This window comes from Chanodichthys erythropterus, chromosome 4, assembly GCF_024489055.1.
Source record: "Chanodichthys erythropterus isolate Z2021 chromosome 4, ASM2448905v1, whole genome shotgun sequence".
NCBI lineage: Eukaryota > Metazoa > Chordata > Actinopteri > Cypriniformes > Xenocyprididae > Chanodichthys > Chanodichthys erythropterus.
Genome location: NC_090224.1, coordinates 20,960,949 through 20,983,732, shown reverse-complemented (window position 1 = coordinate 20,983,732; position 22,784 = coordinate 20,960,949). Strand labels below are relative to the sequence as shown.

Sequence of the window (22,784 nt, the reverse complement as noted above, 5' to 3'; positions counted from 1 at the left end):
TAGACCACTTCTATTATTGATTGCTATCAGTATGTGGAAAGAGTTTCAACCAGTATAACAAAAAGTGTTTATATATCAGAGGTCGCGTTAGATTTTCGCTCTGTCCACCATCAATTATTGCCTGTCATTTTTCATTTTTAGATTTTAATGATAAGACGTTTAATAGTTTCTTTTTTCGTCCACATTTTCATTTTTATTCACGAGCTTACGGGATAAGCAAATGGGCCTAGGCTATACATTTATTTATATTATGAAAATAAAGTTGTACAAAGACTGTGCGTCACTTCTCAGTTTTCATCTTGAACAGTTGTCGTGGATTGTGACTGAACACGATCATCCCTTCCTCTTTACTACTTTACAGAAAGAAATAAACATGAATGAACATCAGAAAATATGTTGGAAGTTACAGTAGCTTACCGAAATCTGTATCACGTCTTAATCAGTTCAATCAGAGTTGGAAACAATGTCACATACATAACATTATACAAACCCGATTCCAAAAAAGTTGGGACACTGTACAAATTGTGAATAAATAAGGAATGCAATAATTTACAAATCTCATAAACTTATATTTTATTCACAATAGAATATAAATAACATATCAAATGTTGAAAGTGAGACATTTTGAAATATCATGCCAAATATTGGCTCATTTTGGATTTCATGAGAGCTACACATTCCAAAAAAGTTGGGACAGGTAGCAATAAGAGGCCGGAAAAGTTAAATGTACATATAAGGAACATCTGGAGGACCAATTTGCAACTTATTAGGTCAATTGGCGACATGATTGGGTATAAAAAGAGCCTCTCAGAGTGGCAGTGTCTCTCAGAAGTCAAGATGGGCAGAGGATCACCAATTCCCACAATGCTGCGGCCAAAAATACTGGAGCAATATCACAAAGGAGTTTCTCAGAGAAAAATTGCAAAGAGTTTGAAGTTATCATCATCTACAGTGCATAATATCATCCAAAGATTCAGAGAATCTGGAACAATCTCTGTGCGTAAGGGTCAAGGCCGGAAAACCATACTGGATGCCCGTGATCTTCGGGCCCTTAGACGGCACTGCATCACATACAGGAATGCTACTGTAATGGAAATCACAACATGGGCTCAGGAATACTTCCAGAAAACATTGTCAGTGAACACAATCCACCGTGCCATTCGCCGTTGCTGGCTAAAACTCTATAGGTCAAAAAAGAAGCCATATCTAAACATGATCCAGAAGCACAGGCGTTTTCTCTGGGCCAAGGCTCATTTAAAATGGACTGTGGCAAAGTGGAAAACTGTTCTGTGGTCAGACGAATCAAAATCTGAAGTTCATTTTGGAAAACTGGGACGCCATGTCATCCAGACTAAAGAGGACAAGAACAACCCAAGTTGTTATCAGCGCTCAGTTCAGAAGCCTGCATCTCTGATGGTATGGGGTTGCATGAGTGCATGTGGCATGGGCAGCTTACACATCTGGAAAGGCACCATCAATGCTGAAAGGTATATCCAAGTTCTAGAACAACATATGCTCCCATCTAGACGTCGTCTCTTTCAGGGAAGACCTTGCATTTTCCAACATGACGATGCCAGACCACATACTGCATCAATTACAACATCATGGCTGCGTAGAAGAAGGATCCGGGTACTGAAATGGCCAGCCTGCAGTCCAGATCTTTCACCCATAGAAAACATTTGGCGCATCATAAAGAGGAAGATGCAACAAAGAAGACCTAAGACAGTTGAGCAACTAGAAGCCTGTATTAGACAAGAATGGGACAACATTCCTATTCCTAAACTTGAGCAACTTGTCTCCTCAGTCCCCAGACGTTTGCAGACTGTTATAAAAAGAAGAGGGGATGCCACACAGTGGTAAACATGGCCTTGTCCCAACTTTTTTTGAAATGTGTTGATGACATGAAATTTAAAATCAACTTATTTTTCATTTAAAATTATACATTTTCTCAGTTTAAACATTTGATAAGTCATCTATGTTCTATTCTGAATAAAATATTGAAATTTGAAACTTCCACATCATTGTATTCTGTTTTCATTCACAATTTGTACAGTGTCCCAACTTTTTTGGAATCGGGTTTGTACCTCAGAAAAGCCATTCGTTGACCATAAACTTGATAGTCAGCAACAAAACAAACCATTTAATAATGTAAGTATAAGTATTATAACTTTATTATTATAAAATGGACTTAAATTGGGTGCTCACCTGTGTGTAATCAAACGCATAATTTTCATTTTATTCTGGAGACTGAACTCGTGCTCTGCTGCCACACTGGGGTGGGAATTACAGTTACAAGTTCAGCCTCAGTAATCTGTCAAAATGATGGACGGCCTTCAGATTTTTCCGTCACTGCAAAAAAATTCTGTCAATGACGGAAAATATTCGGTTAACGCGACCTCTGATATATATATAAAATTGCCTACCCTTCCTTTAAATGTAATAACTGCAAAATATCTTATTGGTCTTACAAATCCAATTCAATTATGCAAAATATGAATTCTCATTTTCTTTCTTTAGATTTTTAGATGAAAAATGAGATTCATGCAGATGGGATGGGATTTAATTTTCTCAACAAACTATCCCAGCATGCCCAAGGTCAGCTGAACTCTCTCTGCCTGGCTTTCTAACAAGGGTCAGTGTAAGACGAGCCACACGTCACTGATCTGGTTTATTCACTGGCTATTTTTAGTGCCACCAAATAGCACAACTGACAGCGGATGTTACAACTGCAGTCGCGTGAGGACAACAGAGCGGCAACGAGCCCGTCTATCCTGCGGCGTTCACACTTAACACACATCCGCTTCATCTGTGTCGTCCCGCCGCGTCTGTCTGTCATCTCGCTCTCCCCAAAACCACCTGGGTTTCTATTTCACCTGACAGCTCATCCAAACACTTCCTCCTGAATTCATTACAAGTGAGTGTTGTCAGTTGTCTTAAAGGGATAGTGTCCCCAAAAAAATCTATATTCTACCATCATGTCATTCTGAAGCCGTATGACTTTCTTTCTCACACTCAGAATGAGCAGTTCATAATAACTGTTTCAAAGGTTCAAAAAAGCAACATGAAATTAGTCATATGACTTGTGCACAATATTCCAAACAGAGAGAAAGATTTTCAATATACAATGACTTAAATTTCAGTCTGTTCCACTCACAACATTATCATATGACGTAAAATATGGTGCACAAATCATATGAACTACTTTTGTTTCCCATAGAAGAAAGTCATACAGGTTCAAAACAACACCTTCATTTTTGGGTGAAATATTCCTTTAATACATGTCTCTGCAGTCCTATTGTTTATTCTAAAGAAAAATAATTTTTCTCAAAAAATAATAACTCTGTCTTAAATGACTTTTGTTTTCTGCTGAAGCAACCAAGAATGGAAAGAAAAATACAATAGCCAATAATAACATATTTTTCACAATCCAATAAAACTGTGATGGATTAAAAATGAGTCCTTCCCTAAATCTCTGAATGAAAATACTGCATAAATGTGTTTAATGCTGCAAAAAACTTAACTTTGAGCCAATTTTCACCAAATTCCTGGTAATTTTCACAAATTATTACAAAGAAATGGCAAGTAACACTGTGAAAAAAAGTATTTTCTTATCCTCTAATGAACTTTATTTTAGTTACAAATCATTTTTATAGTGTTTAATCTAAACCAAATTAAATGAAAACAACAACAAAAATTAAATAAAGTAAAATAAATACTTGATAAGAGGAGCACAGCTGCAAATATGTGGAAAATCATGTCTAATATAATACTGTTATTTCTAATAATAAAATTATTTTTCAGCAGATTATTGCAGAAGTGAAAGCAGCTTCAAAAAATGACGTTTAATTGCACTGTAACGCAAATGTACTGAACTGTAGGTGTACTGAAATGTAAGTGATTTTGAACAATAAATATTGTGTTATATGTGATGTCACACCTGCCAAAGATAAATCTCAGCAGCTGCTTTACTATTGTGAAATATCCATCAACAAACAATTATGAATTTGAAAGAAGATACTGGTAAATCTTAATGCTGAAATAACGCTAATAATAGTATAGTTTGACTACCTGAAAATCAGCTTATTTTATATTCTAGCTTGTCATTGTTTTAACAAATGCTTTTCACACTTCTGACTTGGCTAGAGCAGAAATTTGAATATGAATATACAAGGTCCAAGATCCCAAGCAAACAGAACACTGATCGGCATTATGGCGACTTCAAAACAATTACAGTACTGAACCATATAATTTCTTACAGTGGCATGGTTAAAGATAATTTTATAATATGAATTCACAGTAAATTATATCATTCTGCTGTTGATTATCAGTAATGCGTACTAAAATGACCCAGCATGCAAGCATTTCACTGTAAATTTCTCACTACAGTAATTTATTGTAAAATAATACTCTTTAATCCTGTAAATTCCTGGCAGTGTACCTTTAAATAATAGTAAAATAAATGCTTGTTACCCATTAAAATGAAGACATTTTCTGTGTGTATCTGATGTGGTTGCACTGTTTGATATGCATCACGCACATTTCATTCATGTACAATGACACTTCATTAAAGCGCAGTGAGACACTGACAGTGAGTCGTTCTGACATTAATATCCATCAAGGGTTCAATGCAACCACATGTTCTGCATGTAAAACTGTTTAACAGCCTGAACTCCTGACAAGCATTCAAGTGATTAGCATGACATGAATGTCTAATTATATGAGCAATGAAGCTAACAAGCCACTGAAGTCATTCAGCACGTTACAGTACTACAAATATTTGAAAACAAGATTTAAATAACTCAAAAAGCATCAGGGGAAATCTATTAAGTAAAAATGTGTGTGTGTATTTTTTGTGGAGGTTACTCACAAGGAAGGGTCGTGCACAAGATCTTTGAGGTTGACCCCGCTGCGGTCCTCAGCGAGATTGCGAAAGCAGCTGTCACTTACTGCAACACAAACACAGAGATATACATGAGATGAGAGAAGGTTATAAATGCTGTTTAAATAAAGCGAGAATTACAGATAAACATTATAGTGTTCATTCAGTGTGCAGATCTACTAAACACATGAGGTATGCATTCAAACATAAAGAAATTAATACTTTTATTCAAACTTTTATGCTTTATATTGATCAAAAGTGTCAGTAAACATTGATAATGATCATAAATGTTTCTTGAGCAAATCATCATATTAGAATGATTTCTGAAGGATCATGTGACACTGAAGACTGGAGTAATGATGCTAAAAATTCAGCTTTGAATCACAGGAATAAATTACAGTTTAGTATATATTCACATAGAAAATAGTTATTTTAAATTGCAATAATATTTCACAATTTGTACTGTATTTTTGATAAAAAAAAAAAAAAAAATACAGCTAAATACAACAACCCACCATATTTCAGACTCTATTTAGGTGACTAATATGAAACCAAAATAGTTGTCAATCTTTTATCAAATGTACTAACTTTTTGTTCCATCAGAAATGACCTTTAGTTTGTGCTTAAAAAAATCTACCCAACAATATATTTTAAAGTTAAGCATAACTAGGTATATAAATAATTCATTTAAATAATTCATATCTCTCAGAGATCAGATTTTCATGTGTAAATTGAACTAGAGATACTACATCCCAAATAATACAAATAAAATCAAATAAAAAATACACATAAATAACACATTTATCAAATGTAATTGCTTTTTGTTACATTAGAATCTACCTTTAGTTTCTGTTTTCTTTTAAAAACATTTCTAAAATGTATTCTCTGGATATCACACTCAAATTTATAACCAACAAAATGTTTTAAAGCTTAAAGCTATCAATATAAATGGTCCATAACTTTTTAAGATTGTATTAACTTCCCTGACTTCCAAAGATTGGTAAGTAGTAAATTGGAAAAAAAAAAAAAAAAAAAAAAAAAATAATAATAATAATAATATTAATAATATATATATATATATATATATATATATATATATATATATATATATATATATATATATATATATATATATATATATATATATATATTATTATTTTTATTTATTTATTTATTTATTTATTTTTTTTCCATATATATATATATATATATATATATATATATATATATATATATATATATATATATATATATATATACACACACAAACTTGTCTTATTGTAGAAATTACATACATTGTGGGTTCATTCAAATAATTAAAAACATTGCACAGAAATTAATTTTATTGAAATCTGATTTATCAGATTTTCCTGTGTAAATTACCCACCCATCCCAAAAAACAAATAATAAAATAAAAAATGCACATAAACACAATCTTTTTGTTAAATCAGAAATGACATTTAGTTTCTGCTTTCTTTTGAAAATGGATATCAAACTCAAAAAACATTTTATTAATTTGATTGGAAAAACTAGTAAAATAAAACAAAATACCTTATTAATAATAATAAGTATATAATAATAATAATAATAATAATAATAATAATAATAATAATAATAATAATAATAATAATATAAGTAATTAACAATATCTTACAGAGCTTTGTTTTACTATTTACTATGGGGATACTACTGAATGAATAAATAAATGAAATTCACATACACACACATGCAACTTCTGTATCCAATAACAGCAAGCATTCATGAGTCATCATTGTGTTCACTGTCAATATGACACTAGCAAAGCGTGATATAGTGTGAGAGAGAGCTGTCAGAATCAGAGAGCTCCCTCGAGAGGTGATGCACCATCACATGATCAGGAGAACAGAAACATATATACAGGCAAAAAAAAAAGAGAGAAAAGCTATTTTGGTTTTTGTGTAACAGCTCAAACACATGTGATCTGTTCTGAGGTCAGTTTCATTCAATGCGGGAAACACATAACACAACATGCTCTGAATCCTTCTCAATAAGAATGAAGAAAGAAAGATGAAGTACAGTTTGGTTTCATGTTAGGTTTAAAGATTACACATGGAGTAAAGAGTATCCTGGATCATCATGACTACAGCGATACGCCGAGCTAAAGAGAGCAGTTCAAACACGAGATCAAGAGAGACAGATAAAGATGAAGATCTGCACTGGAATCAGGCTTCAAAGGAATGTTAATGCAGCCAGTGCAAGATAGAGAAAGACGAGATACAGAAGAAGAGAGAGAACATGTTTCCTGCTTTTGTTGGTCGTTCCAGCGTATAGAGCTCAATAAAGCTGATGGATATCTGATCTGATTTACTCTATTCTCTGGTTTGCACAGTCATGGTTTCTCCACTTGGGGTATTTTTACTGTATTTTTGATCATATAAAAGCAGCCTTAGTGAGCAGAAGAGACTTTCAAAAACTTTAAAAAAATCTACCGACTATAAACTTTTAACAGTAGCATAAAAACATTCTAAACAATGGCACAACTTTTCTACTTTCAGTGTGAACAGACAAAGTGTGCCTGGTTGGGACAGGGTGTAAGTTTCTTAGGATTAAAAGCATCAGCTAAATGTCAAATTAGTAATCAGAGCATGCTGGTTTGGATTTAGTTAAGTATGGCTCCAGGACAGGGAACAGGTCCAGAGGCCCGATGCGAATGCTGCAGTAAACGCATTCCTGCTGCTTCTCCATCTGTACTGCAACAGGGACAAGATGGAGCATGTGACCTTTGACCTGACCCTCATCTGTCCTGATTGGGGAGAGCTGCTGTTATCAGTCTGAATGAGGACACAGTGCAATGCTTCATAGTAAGTACACTTAACACATCACATGTACTTCGATACCACGACTAGAGCCTGAAAAGTGCAATTTCACACAGTACACATACTACATAATGCTTTAATAGTATGAGTAATAAGCTACTCCAAAAAATTGTTATTTCCTCTAGCAGGAGAACATACAAGCTGAAGAAATTTGGATCTTTTTTGAATAACACAATTATTAATATTTATTAATGTTGTCAAGCATCATTATTTCTAGGGTCGCTCAATTTTTGGGAAAAAAAATCTAATTGTGATTTCAAAATTTTGTAAAAAATTCCTGCACAATTGCTGCACACAAAATAATAATAATAACAATAATAATAACAATAATAATAATAATAATAATAATAAATTATTGTTATTATTCCAATATTACTACTACTACTAATAATAATAATTACTTTTTATTATCATTATTATACCAATAATATACCAAATATTATTATTAATAATAATATTACTGTCTATTACTATGAATATTAATAATAATATTGTCTATTGCTATTATTATACCCATAATAATAATAATAATAATAATAATAGTAATACTGTCTATTACTATCATTTTACCAAGGTTAATCATTTTTTTAATCATTATAATACCAATAATAATAATAATAATAATAATAATAATAATAATAATAATAATATTACCGTCTATTACTATCATTATACCAATTATAAATAAATATTATTCCAATAATAATAATAATAATAAATATTACTATTATACCTATAATAATAATAATAATAATAAATTATTGTTATTATTTCAATATTACTGTCTATTACTATGAATAATAATAATAATATTGTCTATTGCTATTATTACACCCATAATAATATTAATAATAATAATAATATTACTGTCTATTACTATCATTATACCAATTATAAATAAATATTATTCCAATAATAATAATAATAATAAATATTACTATTATACCTATAATAATAATAATAATAATAATAATAATAATAATAATAATAATAAATTATTGTTATTATTTCAATATTACTGTCTATTACTATGAATAATAATATTGTCTATTGCTATTATTATACCCATAATAATAATAATAATAATAATAGTAATACTGTCTATTACTATCATTTTACCAATGTTAATAATTTGTATAATCATTATTATACCAATAATAATAATAATAATAATAATAATAATAATAATATTATTAATATTAATATTAATAATAATAATAATAATAATAATATTACTATCTATTACTATCATTATACCAATTATAAATAAATATTATACCAATAATAATAATAATAATAATAATAATAATAATAATTATAATAATAGTATTGTCTATTGCTATTATTATACCTATAATAATAATAATAATAATAATAATAGTAATACTGTCTATTACTATCATTATACCAATGATAATATATTTTTAATCATTATTATACTAATAATAATGATAATAATAATACTTTGTATTATTATTATAATACACATAATAATAATTATTATTATAATCTTTATTATTCCAATAATAATAATAATAATAATATTGCTGTCTATTACTATCATTATACTAATTATAAATAAATAAATGAATAAAAATTATTCCAATAATAATAATAATAATAGTAATAACTATCATTATACTGATGATAATAATAATAATAATATTCATATTCATGCATTTTTTATTATTATTCTTATGCCAATAATAATATTAATAATAACAATACTACTACTACTACTAATAATAATAATAATTATTACTACATAAAAATCATTAAATAAAAACTAATTAAGAACTATTACTAATTACTAAATTAATAAAATCTAGTAACTATTTTTTGTTACAACAGTTATTTATGGCCGTCTTAAATCCTTAATTTTCAAACTTTAAACCATCAAACTTTTATTTTGATGAACATTTGCAGGGAACCCTTATAGCTTCTCAGTTTTCAGCTTTATTTCAATGAATCGTGCAGCTCTAATTATTAGTATTGATCATATTAATGACAATAAGCAGAACACACTAAAACACACTAAAAGCATCAGTAACACACAAATCACTGCAGCAAATTTTGCATAGACAAACACCTTGAATCTGTCTGTCACACCGGAAATAAGCAAATGTTTGTTTGCATGTATTATGTCAGACTGCTGTTAATTGCATCATGCTAATTTTTCACGAGGTCACGTCTCATTAGTTCTCACGTTTCCTCCAGGAGTCTCTGCGTTTACTGAGTGTGATGCATGCTCTCAGGTGAGGGAAACATGATCAGCAAACAACACCAAAGCCAACAGGAAATGAGCCGATCGAAGCTCTCAATGAGATAATTAGGAATGGATTAATTAATCAATGCTGAACCCAGAGCAAGAAAGCATATTATACAAATGCCCCCGCAAAAGACCCCAATGACAAGTAATCCTGCGGGAGAGCAGGAAACAACGAGAAAATGGACGAACAATGGCTTTCTCTCCACTGCAGTTACAAGGTGACAGAATCCCAAATGAGGTTCTTACATCCTTTTGTTCCTGACCAAATACAGTGCATGAAGAATCCATAGGATAACAGTGATATTTTAAAGCGGCGCCTTGAAGATGGAAAAGGTTACCATGATATCGGCTGTATTCGTAATAGCATACTATGCATATTTTTTGGTAATTTTTTTTGTTAAAACTAAAACCATAAAAAAAAAAAATGTTTCCGTGATTTGAAGCAATAAACATGAACTAAAATAAAATAAAAATATTACAATATTTTAACTTATTGTATTTTTAAAATTGTTATTTTTTTAATAAAAAAAAAAAAAAAATTATATATATATATATATATATATATATATATATATATATATATATATATATATATATATATATATATATATATATTTCAACTTATACCAATAATAACTAATTTTATTAGAGCTAGTTGCCCAGGAAACATTTCTAATTTTGTTTAGTTTATCTTGAAGTAAAAATAATGTAATATTAATATATTTCAGTTGATTGCCAAGGCAACATTTTTCACTTTCACAGAACAAAATTACTAAAACGTTAAGTAAAACTAAAATAATAAAAAAACATTTTTGTTGAAACAAAATAAATGTTAACTCAAATAAAATAATTAACATAATATAATATAATATAATATAATATAATATAATATAATATAATATAATATAATATAATATAATATAATATAATATAATATAATATAATATAATATAATATAATATAATATAAAAAATGTAACTTATTACATTTCAGATAGTTGCCAAGGCACCAATTCTCATTTTTATTTAGTTTAACTTTAAGTATTAAAATAAGTAAAATAGATCAAAAGTAATTAACAAAAAATAATAAAAACTATACAGACATATTTAAAAAAACAAAAAAACAAAATAACTTTAGATTATATATAGAATTTGTTATATATATAAATACAAATATTTTATATATAAATAAATATTTTTGTTAAATACATACATGCATGTACACTTAAAAACACTATTTAAAAAATGTAATACAGTTGATGTAATAACATGAACTATTACATGTGTTAAATTAACTTCAAAACAGTTAATTATGCACAGTGCCATAAAACAACAAGGCAATCGCAACAAATTTTTAATATTTTCAGATAAAATACATTAACGTGACCTCCTGTGCTTTAATTATGAGGACATATTTATACCTTCGGGACCATTTTCCAAGGTTTTGTTCCCCATAGCACCCCGAGCAGCTCGATGTAATTAACGCGAGGGTTACGGCCTCAGCTCTCCACCAATGGTCTTTGCAGGAGATGACATCACTGCTTTGTTTGCCTGCATGTCTTATTGGTTAGTGGGGTATCAAATGATCCAGAGGCCCCTGGGATGAAGATTACAGCGGCTTACTGCTGTTTATCAACCCAGCCTTTGTACAAAGGAGGGGCCGACATTAAACCTGAGGGAGTTCTGGATGAAGCTCCCAGCAGTCCAGCAGAGAGAGAGAGAGAGAGAGAGCGTTGCTGTACACATAGCAGCTTCTTAATTCCGCAGCTGGGTAAATTTCCAAATTAATAAAGGTTTCACGGTGCTGGGGAAAATATAGTAACAGCAGATAAGATAATCTAATATAAGCCCAGCGTATCTTAGCAACCTTGTTCATTCTGAGAGAAACAGCGATGGGGTCTGCAGAGGGATCGCAGCAGCTATCAAACACGCACCCAAAAACGCTCTTATTAAACACACAATAATAAGCATCACGTCGCTGCTCACATGCATAAACTACTGAGGACTAAACACACACTATGACATGCACCGTTCAAATCTTTTCGCCAACTTTATGTTTAAAGCTGCATGTATTTTAAAAATGACATATAGTGTAAATGATAATTTGATAATCGTGCATGCAGCTTTTATAACCTCATATTAATATAGACTAGATGGAATATTTGTACTTTTAAAAATGATTATGCACATCAAGGGCCATTTATGGAGGACCTTTTTCAAAGTCTTGATTTTGTTTTTGTTTTTTCAAAAAACACATTATTTTTCTCATATTCTCCATTGTTGCAGCTCCTCTCTTCCCAGTCTGTCAGTAACGCTTTAGTTCCTGTCTCTATGAAGCCCCTCCTTCTGAAAAGCACACTGTGCTCTGATTGGTCGGCTGGAGCAGTGTGTTATGATTGGCCAAACGCTTCGAGTGTGGAAATGTCCCGCCCCTTACCATAACCATGAGTTTCAACACACTACTAACTAACTCAACCAGGCCCCGCCCCTTGTTCTACATATGCGGGAATTATTTAAATGAGGAATATTGCGATCGTTCCTGGAAGAAAACTCAAGACTACAATGGAGGCGTTTCAGGGATAAACAGTGACACTGATATGAAGAATAACTCCTGCTGGAGGGATTTAGAAAATAATGAACAATATGCTGAATTTAATTGAATTAAAAAAAAAAATAATTAAGAATTTAAAAGATACATGGAATATTTGTTCTTTTGAAATGCATTTGCCAAACTGGACCATTTAATTAAACTATAGCAAAGCCAAAAAGGTGATTAAAAATTATGGAGAAAAAAAAAACCAAAAAAAAAAAAAATAACTGTGATCAGCTAGAAAAACTAAAATATAAGAGAAATTACTTTAAGGGAAAGTACATAAGTAGTTAAAAATATCTGTATCAAACCTGTATGAGACTACATGACATATTTGTTCTATTAAAAATGCATTTTTCGCATCAAGTGAAGTCTAAAAGGTGATTAAAATGATTAATAAAAAAACTTAATAAAAAATGGTTGTCAGTTACAGCACTATAAAACATATACTTTGCTTTAACATTAATCTTGAATTGTAATTAAAACAAAAAGTCTGTGTCAGCTACTCAAAAATGCAACAAAAAACATTTGTGTTTTCAAAATAATAAAGCAGTATTTGGTGTCACTTCCCTTAGAACCGGACCGATAGTGTCCCAACTGTGATTCCATGAATCCAGATTGACATGGCTTGTAAAATCAGGAATGTCTCAATTTTATCAGCATGTCCAGTGACTTTAGTTTGTGTGTTCGATGGTATGGGGTGTGACGAGACAGGTAGCTCACGAGACGAGACACGACACTGTATTTTTAAGAAATCTTCAATGATGAAATACATGACTGGAAAAATAGTTTGCAGGTGCATCTGAAAATGTAATTTTAGTTCTACTTTCTGAGTATGAATTATCATTTGTAATAAAAGACAACATCTTTTGACCTCCTAACTGAACTCCTGTCCACAAATTGATCATAGAAATAACAACGTTTTCTCTTAGTCTTATTAAATGCAAACAATAAGTGCAACCATAATCAAAGTTCTCTCAATATTCAAAGTGCAAAAAGAGATAACATTTTTCTTCAAGCATGATACAGAGCTAAGAGATGGTTACAACTACACAGCCCAGCCTAAGATAGCTTTCATATTGGGAAATATTTGCATGCATCAGGGAGCCGCTTTCAAAATGCACGGTTTTGAAATCGCATTGAATGTGCGTTCGCGTTTTACTTTCGCTTTCCATTTCATACTCTGTCAGTAGGGAGCGCCGGCGCATTCTACAAGATAAGACATTGGTCAGGCTCTGCTGTGCAATGAATCCTCCGCCATGGTCTTGTCAGTCATCTCGTCACATGATCAGTCAACTCTGATTCCTGCTGCACTACGTACGACTTTGCAGTTTGTGTTGTATGAGCTGGATGGGATTGAAGCGACTGTTATCCAACGACCGACTTTAATTTCTATAAAAAGCAAAACAACAGTGGAGGCGTAATGTAAACGTAGCAGTGGCATATTCTATCCTAATTTCACCCTCACACTCCCATCACGGCAACATCTCACCTCGGCGAGAAATCTTGTCACATTTGAATCTCACAAGATCTTGTGACACGAGATCTCATCACACCCGTATTCGCTGGGAATCAAACCTTGTGACAGTGGAAGAGATCAAACTGATGGGATGTTAACATGATGGCCTCACTTATTTCTCCCTAAACTTTTCCAGAAATCTTTGTTTCTCTGCTCTCAGATCTGTATGAAGGCCTGACTTATTGATAATTTATCAAGTCCTTGGTGCATATTGCAGGAACACTTACTAATGAAGCAAATGCAAGAAAACAAAAAGAAAAATTCTCAAAATTTCATATTTATAGACATATTTGAATTATAATAAGAAAAACAATGACAAAAACACACAACAAAACTTTAACTAAAATTAAAATGTATAAAATAGTAACAAAGACTACAGCGGTCTGGAGCTCTAATGACTTTAGGGGTTTGTTCAGATCACTAACACTAAACTATGAGCACCAGTAATAATGTTGCCTGCCTCTTGCGTATTTAAACCACATTACACTGACACACACTGCCAGCGTAAGTGTCCACCCCCACACAGGCGCATTAAAATTAAAATCTACCCAACGGCTCTCTTCGGGACAGTTTTCCATCACGCATCCTTATGAATCCCAGATTTCATCAGATTTCAATGAGAGACGTTAATGGAGGACGCCACTGCAAATTCTATAAGTAGATTAACATGTATTGAAACACCCTGTGAGATATACCCTAGATATCTGTGTGATGTATACAGTATATCTCCTGCTGTTGGGGTGATGTTCTTTGGGTCAGGGAGTTATGATGGACGAAAAGCAAGCTTTAAGTGGGCTGAGATCAACTAAACATGTGGAGCTCATCCAGATGTTACGAACATCACTGAATCACATGTCTCTTTCGCATCATTAAAGGTACAGTTCACCCCAAAATAAACATTCCGTCATCATTTATTCACCCTAATATCATTCCAAACCAATTTGAATTTCTTTCTTCTGTGAAAGTGAAATGAAATAAAAGGGACTGTGGTCGTCAAACTCCAAAGACTTGAGAAGTCTTGAAATATAGTGTTGAAGTGAGCTCGAAACCTGATTCAGCATTTGGGGAATGTTTGTCCTTCAGGATATAATCAGATCAAAACTAAAATCCTACAATCCCAGTGATGCTTACACTACCATTCAAACATTTGGGGGCAGGAAGATTTTTAAATGATTTTCCAAAAAAAATCTCTTCTGCTCACTAAGGCTGCATTTAATTGACCAAAACATGAAAGAACAGCATTTATTTTAAATATAAATCTTGAAAAAAATTATAAATGTCTGTAGTGTCACTTTTGCTCAATACAAGCATTCATTTCTTTAAAGGTGCCCTAGAATTAAAAATTGAATTTATCTTGGCATAGTTGAATAACAAGAGTTCTGTACATGGAAATGGCATACAGTGAGTCTCAAACTCCATTGTTTCCTCCTTCTTATATAAATCTCATTTGTTTAAAAGACCTCTGAAGAACAGGCGACTGTTACGTAACAGTCGTGATCATTAATATGTACGCCCCCAATATTTGCATATGCCAGCCCATGTTCAAGCATTAGACAAGCCAGCATTAACGTCTGGATCTGTGCACAGCTGAATCATCAGACTAGGTAAGCAAGCAAGAACAACAGTGAAAAATGGCAGATGGAGCAATAATAACTGACATGATCCATGATATCATGATATTTTTAGTGATAATTGTGAATTGTCTTTCTAAATGTTTCGTTAGCATGTTGCTAATGTACTGTTAAATGTGGTTAAAATTACCATCATTTCTTACTGTATTTACGGAGACAAGAGCCGTCGCTATTTTCATTTTTTACACACTTGCAGTCTGTATAATTCATAAACACAACTTCATTCTTTATAAATCTCTCCAACAGTGTGTAATGTTAGCTTTAGCCACTGAGCACTATCAAACTCATTCAGAATCAAATGTAAACATCCAAATAAATACTATACTTACGCGATTAGACATGTTGCATGATGAACACTTTGTAAAGATCCATTTTGAGGGTTATATTAGCGGTGTAAACTTTATTTATGCTGTTTAAGGCAAGCGCGAGCTCCATGGGCGGGGAGCGTGAGCATTTAAAGGGGCCGCAGCCTGAATCGGTGCATATTTAATGATGCCCCAAAATAGGCAGTTACATTTTTTTTTTTTAAATCTATGGGGTATTTTGAGCTGAAACTTCACAGACACATTCAGGGGACACCTTAGACTTATATTACATCTTTTAAAAAGACGTTCTACGGCACCTTTAAATAAATCTTTTGAACGACAGTGTATGTGATTGTTGTTTAGTATCAAATCATGTACAGTATTGTTGTTTAGTATAGTACACATGATACCATTAATAAGCAACACTAGACTTCATAACTGTTCGGTATTGTATATCACGTGCAGTATTGCAGCTCAGCATGCAGTCATGTGTGGCTGTTGTTAGTATGCAGCGGTGGGATGCGTTCGAGCACACTGCAGTAAGGGAAGACCCCTGCGCTCTCAGTACTGCAGCACTGCTGCGATCTCAAACACGCTGCTCATGGCTGGAGTTTCCTGACTCTGCAGTGCACTTATTTCCCCTGACAGAGAGACTCCCCTTAACCCTGTCTCACTCCAGCTGTCTCTCGCGCTCTGATTTTGGAATCTGCTTATTTCCCAGGATGAAACCATCTCTCAGTTTCTGTCTTTCCCTCTCTCTCCCTGTCTCTCTGCTCCGGGCACAGCTGTCCTAATGAATCTGGCTGTAAGCAGCTGCCTTCATTGCATTCAATTCTCTGGACGACATCAGCAATTACTGCACAGCTTCACTGTTACGACTACAACACTGCAGATCCACAGCTTCCCATTTCATCCTCTCGCTCCCCTTTCATCCTGCTTCCTTTTAAGATCTGCCTTTTCTAAGATGTTCTCTGTATTTTCATGCTTTGCGGTGACACTTACAATATTTGGTGCCGTTTCTTAGGAAAGTATCATCATTACTATTTTTCACTCTTGTCTAAATTCTCATCGGTCAAAGGATGCCCACATTTGTGCGTTGCAGCAAAAGTTACCATTTGTTTAGCTTTTGGTCACATGATGAGTGCCACTTACACAAAATAAGTTCAAAAGTTGTTTTTTTTTAAAGAAATTAATACTTTTATTCAGCAAGGTCACATCAAATTGATCAAAAGTGACATTAAAGACATTTAGAATGTTACAAAAGACATTTATATTGTCTATCTATTCATCAAAGAATCCTGAAAAATCAAATGTATCATGGCTTACACAAAAATATGAAGCTGCACAACTGTTTTTAACATTGATAATAATCATAAATGTTTCTTGAGCAGTAAGTCATCATATCAGAATGATTTCTGAAGGATCATGTGCCACTGAAGACTGGAGTAATGATGCTGAAAATTCAGCTTTGATCACAGGAATAAATTACACTTTACTATATATTCACAAAGAAAACAGCTCTTTTAAATTGTAATAATATTTCACTATTTTTTACTGTATTTTTGATCAAATAAATGCAGCTTTGCTAATCAGAAGCGACTTCAGAAACTAGGGATGCAACAATACCAGTTTCGGTATCGGGCCCAATACTGCCCTCGTGTTCTCATACTCGCACTCATACAAGTAAAAACAAAAAATGTTACATGATTTATGTATAATGAGTGGTTCCCTACATTATTACAGGAAGGCAGTACAGCATTCACATGAATTTTTCTGTGCGCAAACATCCGAAGCACGCGCCCAGAAAGCCGCTTCTCAGACATTGCGCAAATAGCCTATTAAATCAAGTTCTCTTTCATGTCTTCTTGCGCTTGAATATACAAATTCACATTAAATTATGTCAAAATGCCTATATAGGCAAGTATCCTTGTAAAACATCGTCAGTTATGTCTTAAGTGAACGTAAACAGTTGAGAAAGAAAATGTGTGTGTAACAGTATGTTGGATACGTGCAGCTCTTACACCGTGTCCTAACCAGATGTGATGCGATACCAGCGACGAGCAATTTGACTGTCCACACTAGACACAACGCGAAAAAGAGAAGCGATAAAATCAATCAAAAACCACAGCCAATCAAAAGAGAATGTGGGCGGGCTCTCTCGGCAAGAGCACAGCAGACACAATGAAATGAGCAAGTACTTAGTAAAATTCATAAATATTACAACATTTTAACATTATTTAAAGTACATACGGAGTGACAGAACCAATGTTTGTCTTAGAATACGCTTGTTTGTTCGCATTGAGGTGACATTTTGAACGTTCTTGTGCCCATTTATTTATTTTCAAGATCTGAGGTGAATTAGCCAGTGTTGTTTTCATTACAGCTAAAAAGCTGGGAACACAGAACGATATTCAAACATTGAATTATTATTAATTGAAAATTAACATTAAATAAAGCACATAAACAGTACCTGATATTAGCATTGCCATACTTTGTGTTGCTGTTCCAGCTGTGACGTCGCAGAGAAATAGAAACCGTTTCTAAAATAGAATATTCGCATGTCGCCGTCATGGCTGGTTAGGACAAAACCTCCGAAAAAGTTACCCTTTATCGCTTATCATGGCGTTGCTTTACTGTAGCTCAGTGGTTAGAGCGTGGCACTAGCAATGCCAAGGTCATGGGTTTGATCCCAGGGATTGCACATACTCAGATACAAATGTATAGTATAATGCAATGTAAGTCGCTTTGGATAAAAGTGTCTGCCAAATGTAAAATATTGCATTGCGTCTGGTTAGGACACGGTGTTAAAGTGACAGCAGCCTAATAAATGTGCTGCTGTCTTTGTCCTCAGTGTTAATCTAACAACAAAAGACAAAGAATAAATCACTCACTGCTCTTGACTGGTTGAGCCCTGCTGGAGCAGCTCTAAATATTAACTGTGTTATTAAATTACACATAAAATATGATTTAAGTGACAATATGAACAGTGAAAGTACAGTAGCTCCTACAATAGATTTTAATGCATGAAAATAACTGAAGGAAATATCTGTTTGCTATGTCAAATAATTTGATTCATATTCTTTTGGTTTGTCTGCTCAATATTTAAAAAAAAATGCTATGAAAATTGGTCACTGATGTGACGGGTCATTTTTTTGTCCAAAGGCCTTAAATAATAATATTAAAACTGCAAGCGGTGATGAAAGGGCCTTTGCACCTGTGCCACCAACACCCAGTGGCTTTAACAGAGCACGGTGGGCAATATGCATTTAAGCATATAATTATAGGCGGACACTACATCAGTCATTTGTATTTGCCACAGTTCCTGCTACCAGCTGGTGGTGATATGACTATAACTAAATTTTGGCATGTAGATGTCTTCAGGCCAGTACACTTATCACACATGTGAAGTTTGGGGCAGGTTGGACATTGTATGCCTGACTTACAAAAGCTTCCTGTTTCATGGACACGCCCTCCAATGAAAACTCAAGATCTTCGCAATTTAACATCGCTAATGCCTTAAGATTAGACTGACCAAATATGATGTTGATCTAGTTAAATCCTTACGAGGAGTTAATCACAGTGTAAAACATGTAATTTCCTGTTGCCCGCAGGTGGCGCTATGATTTTAAATGAATATTGTCATGTAGATGTCTTCAGGACAGGACTCTAATAAAACGTGAAGTTTGGGGCAGATCGGACATTGTATGCCCGAGTTACAACAATTTCCTGTTTCATGGCGAAACATCAAAATTTGTCAGGCTGTTACTGACACACCCTTGAACGAAAACTCTAGATCTTCGCAAATTAACGTCGCAAAGCCCTTTAGATTAGACTGACCAGATATGATGTTGATCTGATTAAAAAAGCTCTAGGAGGAGTTTGTTAAAGTACAACTTCTGGAAATGGCAAAAACTGCAAAAATTTGGCAGAGAAAATTCTAAATATCTGACTTCCTGTTGGGTTTTCTGAATTTACACCCACTGACTTTTTTATAGGTACTGGGCTGTTACATCTGTCTACTGAATTTCATACTTGTAAGTGAAACGTAGCGTGGAGGGTGCTTAATTGAAATTTCGTAGGTGGCGCTATCGAGCCATTTTACCACACCTAATTCTGAAACCCATATCAGACGTAAATTTTCACCACTTATGACACATGTGCAAAGTTTCATGAGTTTTCAAGCATGTTTAGGCCCTCAAAAATGCGATTCATTTTGGAGAAGAAGAATAATTGACCGAGCAATTACAATAGGGTCCTCACACCATCGGCGCTCGGGCCCTAAAAAAACAAACATATGACATCCAAAGTATGTAAGGTAGTACAACTAGATCTCTTTTACTGAATCCAAAAGGTTGTAATTATATTTTGCTACATATAAAGGGATTTTAAAGATTTTGAAGTGTCAAAAGGTCATTCGGCTTAACCGTCCAAAGGCCAATACAGCCATTTCATTTGTGATTAAAATATCTTAAAATGTAATAAATGTATTTTTTTTTTATTCTGGCATGATTTTATAACATCATATATCAACAAAGTGCAAAATGATATTAAGATTATGTGTAGAAGTCGTTGCTTTGTTATGAGAAAGACTGGAAAAATGAATTTCATTGATGTCATTCGGAGTAACTGATATAAAGGGACCATTTTGGATCAAGTCATGTGGTCAATATCATGTGACAGGATGTGACATCATTCAGACACCTGCAGAGGACCATATGGTCCTAAAGCAAAGTAACTAACTCTCTTTTAACTATTTGAAAAATTCATGTATTCACTTGATCATACGCATGTCCCGAAACAACAGGTCATTCGGTGCAACCGCTATAAAACATGGAAAATGTTGTTATATTTTAAAAACTTGAACTAAATATAAAATGTTTGATTGTCCTTTTGCTAGCTAGCTAGATATCAGCATGTTAGCATTGTTTGATAATATTGTCATTCGGTGTAACCAAAAGTGTCAAAATTTTAGTTAAACCAAATTACTTTTTGGTGACAAATTTTGTCCATCTTGTGACAAAAAAGCAGTGTTAATTGATTATAAAAAAACACAATCTCATTGTTAACACTTGATTAAATTAATTATATCTCCATTATAATTATATTATATCTCCGTTTTTTTTTTACACTTAAAAACCTTACTGGTCAATGACCCACATACAGGTATCGGGACTCTGTACTAAAAGTAAAAGTACTAAAAGTAAAAGTATCATATCGGACTTGTTCTGGAAAAAGAGGCATCGTGCATCCCTATCAATTTTTTTCTTAAAAATCATACAGACCTCAAGCTTTTGAGTGGAGGTGTAGCTCTCAGATCATTTTTGTGCTTTTGTTCAATATTTTTAGGTGAACTGCCCCTTTAAATCCCGGCCCGCCAGCACATTTGAACATCTAAGCAGGATTTTCCAATATTTCCCACTATAACTCATAAAGACAAACCCAAACCCTTTGCGTCAGCTCAAGAGAAGCTCTTCTCAGCAGACCTGAGTTCAGCCTCACTGCTTTCTGTCCTGAAAGCCCTGACCTGAGGCCGGCCCCCCGAGGGCCACACGCGAGCTGGACCCAGTCCAGGGTGCCCGAAACTGACGTTAACGTTTTATAGTGCGGCTGCATGATCTGAGTGTCTTCCCTCATAATGGTGCTGGTGAACAGGACAGAGAGTAGACGAGGCTGAATTATTCACCCCTGCCATTACACACATGTGCCCCGCAAAAGCATCTTCCTCCATTATTTAAAGCCGGCAAGTATAAGCACTCGCTTTTACACCAAGCAGAGAAGAATCCAGCGCACTGGAGTGGGTGTTAGTGAGGAACAGACAAGCCATCAGAGAAAGAAGGTTAAATTTAGGCAGGGAAGAGGATTGAAGCCTCCAAAACCTAATTTACTCTTTTCCCACGTCAGTCAACAAGGATAAAACACGTCTACGGTGTTTAGAAAGAAGCAGAATGCTTGCTGAGCTAAGTGTGTGCAGGTTCAGCACATGATGGCTGGATTGTCATGAAGACAATAAAAACTGGTTTCATTTTCTTTATTAAATCTGTTTCCATTTGATTTGGGGGGGGGGGGGGGGTCGAGCCTTATTGGAATATTCTTAGTGGTTTTGCAAGTTTGGAAGAGGAATTTACTGAAATTTAATTCAAAGTAATTCAACACAACATTCTGCTCTATCTATCTATGTCCATCCATCCATCATGCATCCGTCTACATCCGTCCATCCATCATCCATCCATCCATCCATCCATCCGTCCGTCCATCCATCCATCCATCCATCCATCCATCCATCCATCCATCCGTCCATTCATCCATCATCCATCCATCCATCCATCCGTCCATCCATCATCCATCCATCCATCCATCCATCCATCCATCCATCCATCCATCCATCCATCCATCCATCCATCCATCCATCCATCCATCATCCATCCATCCATCCATCCATCCATCCATCCATCCATCCATCCATCCATCTGTCCATTTGTCTCTTTTTGTAGTTAAAAAATATAGTTATATGAATTTCTTTGTAGTTTAATTGATTTTATTTCTACTTAATGTTTTCAGATTCAAATTGCTACCTCAGTTCAAATTCAGGAATTGAATTGGAATATAAAGCAGTGGTTATTAGTGCATTTACTAAAACTTTTAAAAATAGTTTTTATTATTTGAAATAAAGCTGAAAAAATAAAGTATAAATATTAGATGAATAATAAACTTAAATGAAAATGACAAATGTTGCCTCA

The 22,784-nt window shown here is 33.6% G+C and overlaps 1 protein-coding gene across 2 annotated transcripts in view; it reads right to left on the bottom strand.

The window, feature by feature from the left end:
* gphnb (gephyrin b) overlaps positions 1 to 22,784 on the bottom strand; it is a 103,669-nt gene that overhangs the window by 63,414 nt on the left and 17,471 nt on the right. For both annotated transcript variants that reach the window (XM_067383309.1, XM_067383310.1), the window contains exon 2: positions 4,868 to 4,946. In XM_067383309.1, the coding sequence (XP_067239410.1) occupies positions 4,868 to 4,946 (79 nt within the window). The remainder of the gene's footprint in view (positions 1 to 4,867; positions 4,947 to 22,784) is intronic.